Here is an 8,062-nt window from a genome sequence, read left to right as displayed (position 1 = left end):
CACTGAAGAGCAACATGAAAGAGTAAGATTGCACTGTATCACCTTCATATCCAAGGCTTTTGTGCGAGTTAAAAAAGCAAACAAATAAGTAAATCTTTTTCTGGAAGCATGTAAATCTATTAATGCTTGCACAATGTGGACCTTGAAAACACTCATGTAATATTACATCTTTCAGCAGAAACCAGACATATTCACTTTTTGCTAAAAGTATTTTCATGGATTTTTGTCAAAAAACACTTGCTTATAGGAATTTTGTTTTCATCTTTTTTTTAAAGAGAAAGCTTTGCTGGCTTTAATTTAGCTTGAATACTAAGAATAGATAATATACACAGGGTGTGAAAATAAAGATTGTTCAAATTGCATGTTAAATATCAATATAAGAAACACTAATAAATAATTCTAAGACATTCCAGATGTTTTAGATGGGAAAGAGAATGTGAAAATGTGCCCTGAATAAACTGCCATGTATTTTAGACACATTAAGAGTTAGAAAAAAGAAATGAGAGCTTACATGCACTCATGAGAGAAGCAGGTACACTTTTGACAATAGTAATGCAACTTCTGGCACTGTATAGTAAATCAGGCTTCAGTTTTGCCATGAGATGCCATCAGGTGAAGAAAGGAATGTTAGTAAGGCATCTTGGTTCTGAACTCTTTCTAATAAACTATCCAAATCTTCCTAGTGCAGACATAGTTACCAAAGAAAAATCCTTTCTGTATAGGTTGGTTCAGAAAATGAAATGAACTGTGTCAGCAAAACCATTATATGACAGTAGAACTGCATCTACATTTGAGACTTGGCTGGAAGAGAAATGCCTTGAAAAATTTAACACCTGCAACCAACATAGCTACATCAGCAAAAGTTTCTATTGTAGACCTGGTATAAAAGTTACACAGTGCCTTTGTACTTTTAAAATATGGCCCTGTGTAAGCAGCACCATCCCAGAAGAAGCAGAATGTTCCCACAGTTGAAGTCCAAGGCCAGAACTGTAAAGACAATGATTTGAACTTCAGCTGTACCATGCTTTCCCTGAGACACCTTCCAAGTCACAAACTAATAAAAAGTGCAGTTAAGATTCCTCAGTTAGTCTACAAATACATACTTCATAGGAGAAGTGCTACTGAAGCCAGCAAAAACTTTAGGGATGCTCACTTTCTAAGACTTGGTAAGATTCATCTCTGAAGTTAGTGGAAAAAAAAAAAGACTAAAAAGGAAAAACACTAAAAAGGAAAAAGACTAAAATCATAGCATAACAACATTGGAAAAATATTTAGAATATAACAGAGAACAGTCCAAATGGTAAGGAAATGCCATTAGACAATTAGACAAGTGTTTTTTCAATTACCAGTGATACTATCCAAATGACAAAATTGGTGTCATTAAATTTATTTTTGAATTCAACTTATAGTAAGCAAAAGATTTTTTTTTTCCTTAAACTATGTTAAGTGAAATTTCATTGTTTTCTAGTCCAGGGAACTAACTCATTTGTCTGCAAACTGCAGTCATCAGCTCACTGGCACAAAGTAACAATTCTCCACTACTGCTAAGCCAATGAAGGGCTTTATCTTACTGGGCTGTGGAAAAAATAGCTGGAGTCCTCAGTCAAAGGTCTGAAATCCTTGTGTTACAAAAGTATAAGATTGCATAAGGAAATGTTAATAAAATAACATTTAAATACAACTAATTTAAATTATATAATGCATTGCAGATGTAAAACTGAAGATAATTATAATGATATGCATTTTGGACAATCTGCATTCAGAAAACAATGTGTACTAGAGGCAAATAATCCACCAGTGCTTCATGTTAAACATATATCCCTTTGTAAGAAATACCCTTCTGAGTCCAATTGTGAAGGACTATTTAGAGAGAAATGGCTATATAACTCTATATCTATGTAAGCTAATAGTGTAAGACTGGCTTCAGAAGGAAAGAAATTGCTCAGATCTGGCCTAAAGTTATTATGTTTCTAAGGAGCCCAAAGCACCCACTGGTATCTCATTAAAAACATGCATTGAAAGAAAAAAAGTCTTTCCAGGAGCAATTTAGACCTCCCTTGGTAGCAGATACTGATGCAACAGGTACAGAGTGCTACTTGCAATCAGCTAGTTCCTCTAAATCTGTGCCAAGGTTCTTCTAGTCCACATGAAACACATAATAATGTTTATGTTTTAGCCCACATGTGGCACACAGAAGTAACTCTTTACTTTCCGTAGCAAGTAAGTACTGTTCTCTGCTGCACACATTTTTAATTAGTCTGAATGACAAAGTAGAAGTGCTTATTTTTCATTCTGGAGTAAACTCACACTTGGACAATCATTTCTCTGGCTCTCCCTTGTAACTGTCAAGGCCTGGACTGAATATTTCCTTGCTCTGGAGTCCATATGGCATTAGTAGGAGACCAGTATCTGAAAAGTGGGGATCAAAGCGCCCCAAGTCAAGGGGACAAGGCGAACCCGTAAGGAAAATGGAACTGTTTTAAACTGATGAAAGGAACTTAAAATACCATGAGACTGGAAAGATGAGCCATGTGTTGCAAAGCAGAAGAATGGAGTTAATCATGGAGAATGGATGGCCCACCCAGGTGGAAGTGCCCTGGGCCAGTCTGGCTTCTGCATAGTGCAAGGATGCCAGCCCCGGGGCACCCTGACAGAGCCCCGCCAGCACCCCAACCCTACAGAGGTGTCCCAGGGTGGGCAGGACCGTGTCTGTGCTGTGTTAGGCCCCTGGGGCAGCATTCCTTAGAACAGGCATACGCAGAAGCTCTTGGTACCATTAGCAATGTCCTCTTATTCCCCTCCTCGAGGAATTTCATCCTTTAGAGCAATTCCTTCCCCCCTTCTCCCCCCTTCCCCCTTCAACGTTTTCTCGTTCCTGCTCCACCGCCCTCGGCTACGTGGGGCGGGGGGGGGGGGGGAGGACGGCGGGGCCGGGGGCCACGGCGCCATTTTACGACGAGGCCCCTGGCGGGGCCGGGGTCCGCCGCCCCTCACAGGCAGGCTGCGGCAGGAGCTGCCCCGCACGGTGGTGTCTGCGCTGCCGGCGCTTCTCCAGGGAAAACAAAAGTGTGGTTTGAGCAGCCTTCGCTGTGCCGCCCTCCACATCTCAAGGAGACCTGGTAAAATATAAAACGGGCCGCCGGTCTGGAAAGAGAGGGAGAAACCCGGCGTCCAGCCGCCCCACACAGGGCGGGGGGAGGGGGGGGCGGCAGGGCGTTTTGCCTCTCATCACGGCGGAGCCTGAAGGCAAAGGCGGACAGCTCGCCGGCTCCCTCTAGGCATCGCTGTCTCAGGAAAGGAGGAGGAGGAGGAGGGTTTTCTTTTTTTCTTTTCTTTCCCTCCTCTCTCTCTCTTTTCCAGCCAGTAAAGAGTGTCTGCCCCTTTGAACTGCTGAGACAGAGCATGCGGCTGCACACTCGCGCACATACACACACACACGCACGCGCATACAGACGCCGGCTATAAATAAGTTAGGAGCCGGGCAGAGGGCGAGCAGCGTGCCTTCCCCGGCGAGCCAGGCAGCAGGGACCGCTGCCGCCCCTCGGAGCCTCCCTCGCGGCTCACCCGCCGGCCCGCAGCAGCCCCCTCGGTGCTATGGCGTGCGTGGAGCGCTGCCGGTGCTGCGCGGACAGCAGGCGGCACAGCAGCATCCTCTACAACATCCTCAAGAGCGAGGAGCAGGCGGCGTCGGAGAGGCGGCAGCCGCCGCCGCCGGGGCAGGGGCCGAGGCGGGGGCAGCCGGGCCGCGGCTGCTCGTGTGTCTCGCAGCGGCGGGTGGCCCTGAAGAGCCCGCAGGTGACGTGCAAGGCGGCCTCGGCCGTGCTGGTGAAGACGCTGCGCTTCGTCCAGAACGTGCCCTGCTTCCAGGAGCTGCCCCTGGACGAGCAGCTGGTGCTGGTGCGCAGCTGCTGGGCGCCCCTGCTGGTGCTGGGGCTGGCGCAGGACCGGGTGCACTTCGAGACGGTGGAGAGCGCGGAGCCCAGCATGCTGCAGAGGATCCTCACCAACCGGCGGCACGGCGAGCAGCACCCGCCGCGGGGCCCGGCGCCGGCGCGGCAGCACCACGGCCCCGGCGGCGGCCCGCACCTGCCCTCGGCCGGCGAGATTCAGGCCATCAAGGGCTTCCTGGCCAAGTGCTGGAGCCTGGATATCAGCACCAAAGAGTACGCTTACCTCAAGGGGACGGTGCTCTTCAACCCGGGTGAGTGACAGGACGCGGCGCCTCAGGAAAGGCACCGGCGCTCCTCCTGAGGTCAGGCAGAGCTGTCCGCGGGCCCCCAGGCGCGGGGAGGAGAGCGCGATAACGGCGGGAAACACACCCGTACCTCCAGCTAAACGGGGCAGCCCTGGAGCTTTTCGCCAGGGATGGCGGAGGGGCCGTGGCGGAGCGGGAAGCAAAGTCTCACCCCCTCCCGACCGCCGCTCTGTGTGGGCAGTCAGGGGGAGCCGTGGCGCGCGCTACCTGGCCGTTACCGGCCGCGCCGTGCTCGTTACAGGCCGCGCCCCCTGGCTGTTAGGGGCCGCGCGGGGCCCAGGCGGAGCGGCGCCTGGAGAGGGTGCCCGGCAGCGGCCGCTACATCAGGGGTCCGGGGGGTTGGCGCCTTCCACAGACCTTTTCTAGTAATAAATCCGTGGCAACTGCTTAGGAAAAGTTAGGAGGCAGTTGCTGCCCCCCTGCTTGTTTCTTGCTGGCGCGCTTGGCGGTCGCATCCTCTCAGATTGAACTTCTGTGCCGCCAGGCGCGTTGTGGATGTTGTGGCATGCTTCCTTTAGTAATCGCTTACCATCTGCCTGGGGGTGGCGGAGCTAAACATGCTTCCCCGGGAGGTTTGCACACAGTGGAAAGAAAACAAGACAAATCTCTAGGCTTTCGGGAACAATGTGAATAGACAGGGAAGTGCTTCTTTGATTGTGTGTGCTTATGTTTTTGTTTGTTTGTTTGTTGGGTTTTTTTTTACCATCATCTCCTTATGTAGAGACTTCCATAGGTACAGCTCTACCAAGTGATTATCATGTCAATTACTTACCTGGAAATGTAGCTGGCAAGTTGGATATGGCACTTCTTGATTACTATATCCCCACTGCCAATTAGACTGAAAATGAAAGATTCTGTACTCACAGTCCTTCACTATCCTTAGTTTGGTTCACTAGGAAACTTTCTATCATATATTAGAGTTAATACTTTTTGCCACTTGTAATCTGGAGCAAGTCAAAAGCAGTTGTCAAAAAGATCCTTTAAATGTGAATAATGCATTTTATAAAAGTCAACAAGTTAACAGATAAGTTCCTTTTATTGCTATCTCTGCAATTTACAGATTGCTTTTGTCATAGCGAAGGTATTTTGGACAGCGTTCTTCAATTGAAGTTTCTATTTTATCAACTATTTTTTTAAACACTTACAGGAATGTTGTAAAACATTGTATTTCAAATTTGCATAACAAAGAAGAGTATTGAATGTCCAGAACAACAACATGATAAGATTTTGAACTATAAAAATTTGGCACATTCATTCTGCATACAAAAAGTCCTCTAGCCATTTTATCTGCTTCTCTGCTTGTGCGATAAACATAATCTGTAAGCTGTTAGTTGTTGTTCTTTAAGAGTGTTGTTTTATAGATGAAAGTTATGTAAACAATATAATTTATCTTTCCCTTTTTTTCTTTCAGATCTACCTGGACTGCAGTGTACACAGTATATCGAAGGACTGCAGAGGGAAGCACAACAAGCTCTAAATGAACATGTCAGACTCATTCACAGAGGTGATGAAGCCAGATTTGCCAAGTTGAATGTTGTTCTATCCTTGTTAAGATCTATTAATGCTAATGTGATTGCTGAACTATTCTTTAGACCTATCATTGGTGCAGTGAACATGGATGACATGCTTTTGGAAATGCTTTGTGCAAAATTATAAAGGCATGTAAAATAATGAAAATAAATCCAATGCAAAGGAAGCTCTAGAGCAGAATAGTGTAAAGTATTGTAAATAAATTAACTTATTGTTTTTACATAGTATTTTTGTATTCAATAATAAAATCTTTAAGTTCTGAAACTTAATTTTTATTAAACATAGTTTTTTTGGAATAAGATTACAGTCATCAAAATAAGCTTTAAAATTATTAAGAATGTTCATTTCCAAAGTGGACTGACTATTCTTTTATTTACCATGTCTCCGAATAAAGATCACACTTACTATATTGTACTTTTAAGGTGAGTAGTCCCTGCTTTTTCAAAATAAACATTAGTCTAGGTTTGTATTTTAAATATATGGGCATACAGAAGGGGGACTAAGCCATTTACTTTGCATATTTCCATAATATTAGAATAGGATACTGTAATCACAGTTCAGCTCACAGTTCAAATACTGGCTCTGTCAAAGGCTTTCTGCAGTCAGTGAACTACTTCCACTGACTTATACTAACAGAATTTGGGACTGATTGAAACTTGAAGTAACTTTATTAATACCTCTAATACTTGTGGTAAAACATTTTATTCAACACATTTTGGGCTCTGGAAAAACAAAGTAACTCTATTCCCCAAAACAAAACAAGCAGACAAAAATAACTCTAAAAATTTCCAAACAGCAAATATGAAATAAGGTCATGAAAACATTCTTTGCTTTTTTTCTAGCATTTACTTGGTGAGATTTCAAGAGCCAGATTCTTCAGACTACTTATCCTCATAGAAATGCAAAATTATTTTGCTAAAATATGATGTACCGCTGGTACATATTTGTCAGCTAGCATCGACATGTCTTATTTAAGTACTGTGCTTACAAATTCATTTCCTTTTTTTCTTCTTGTCTTAGACTTGATCTTTTCTCCTAAAGCAGTTGTGCTTTTGTTGAAAAAAATCCTATTTTAAAAATAAAATCAGAAAGGGAAAATCAGTATTTTTAGGGGGATTTGTTTCATGGTTTTCCTTTCTCTGCATCCAGTTTTCCGGCATTTCCCATGGTGAATATTTTTTTAAAATGGGGAGAGAAGTGTAGGTGATAGTGTAAAAGTAAAAGATAGCAGTTAACTATGTATCATTCTCATGTATATTAACCATTAGCAATCAGAGGTGTTTTTTAAAACACAGTTAATATCGTTGAGGCAGTCATTCTCCTTAACTGAAGGGGTGCAGGAGAGTGAGGGAAGAGTTTGAAGTGTTTTCTTTTGCTGCCACCTTGCGCAAAGGATAATCACAGCTCCTATGTTCAGGTAGGGAAGGGGGACTCTTGTTATGTACTTACCTGTACCTAGATAAAATTAGTGGAAATAGCTGCAGAGGTAGCTGAACATTCCCAGGAGGACAAGTTCACCTATAAGTATTACCACTGAGATTTGTATTGCCATAGCAACAAGGATCTCATCATAGACTAGGACACCATCACTGAATAAACAAAACAAAACAAAAAACCACAGTCCTCATCCTGAAAAGCACTGGCATAACTTAAATACACACTCGTTTGGTGTCCCTGTAACTCTGGGTAGCGTTGTGTCTCCAGAGGAGCTCCTCACAAATTCCAAAGCACAAAAAGTCTTTAAGTAAAGCAGTCTTCGCTACTGGTCCAGACTAGACCATAAAAGAGAGAGGTCTTAGTCTTTAATGTCTGCTAAATTCATGTTTTTATGTGTACACACACACACACACACACACACAGAGCATATGTATATGTATATATATATGGAGAATATTTTCTGAATATATACGTTTGGTGAGCTTACAATAGCTTATGAACTTACTATCCATCTATCTAACATACCCATATATTTTCCTCTTTTGGTATAAATAGCCTGTGAGCTTGCAATAGTTAACTTCCAAGGATGCTGACAAAGAAATATCTTTTCCCAAAACCATGAAGCCTGATGAAACATTTAAGAAGTGGTTAGAGGTAGGAGATGATTCTTGGGTAAGGACTAAAAAAATTCAACAGCCTCAACTTAAAACAGCTTCATATGACACTGAGAATTTCTTAATATGCACTTGCTGTTCAGACTTAGGGATGGAAATAATTCCATTTTCTTCTCTGCTGTGAGTGGCAGAAGAGACTTTTTGGCAGTACTCCTAACAGTGAATT

The 8,062-nt window shown here is 43.7% G+C and overlaps 1 protein-coding gene across 1 annotated transcript; it reads left to right on the top strand.

The window, feature by feature from the left end:
- The first annotated feature begins 3,401 nt into the window (after nucleotides 1-3,401).
- On the top strand, nucleotides 3,402-6,123 carry NR0B1 (nuclear receptor subfamily 0 group B member 1). The gene is made up of 2 exons (XM_067289743.1): nucleotides 3,402-4,201; nucleotides 5,667-6,123. Exons 1-2 carry the CDS (start codon nucleotides 3,595-3,597, stop codon nucleotides 5,909-5,911), a joined length of 852 nt encoding a protein of 283 aa, XP_067145844.1. The 5' UTR covers nucleotides 3,402-3,594; the 3' UTR covers nucleotides 5,912-6,123.
- Nucleotides 6,124-8,062: the final 1,939 nt, after the last annotated feature.

The sequence above is a fragment of the Apteryx mantelli genome, chromosome 1 (assembly GCF_036417845.1).
Source record: "Apteryx mantelli isolate bAptMan1 chromosome 1, bAptMan1.hap1, whole genome shotgun sequence".
Classification (NCBI taxonomy): domain Eukaryota; kingdom Metazoa; phylum Chordata; class Aves; order Apterygiformes; family Apterygidae; genus Apteryx; species Apteryx mantelli.
Note: the sequence above shows the minus strand (reverse complement) of the source record. Positions and strands in the feature narration are given on the sequence as shown.

Bases quoted from the DNA above. Each gene is read 5' to 3' on its own strand.
- NR0B1 (XM_067289743.1), top strand. From the start codon at position 3,595: ATGGCGTGCGTGGAGCGCTGCCGGTGCTGCGCGGACAGCAGGCGGCAC. The intron at 4,202-5,666 runs GTGAGTGACAGG...TTTTTCTTTCAG, and splicing joins GACGGTGCTCTTCAACCCGG to ATCTACCTGGACTGCAGTGT.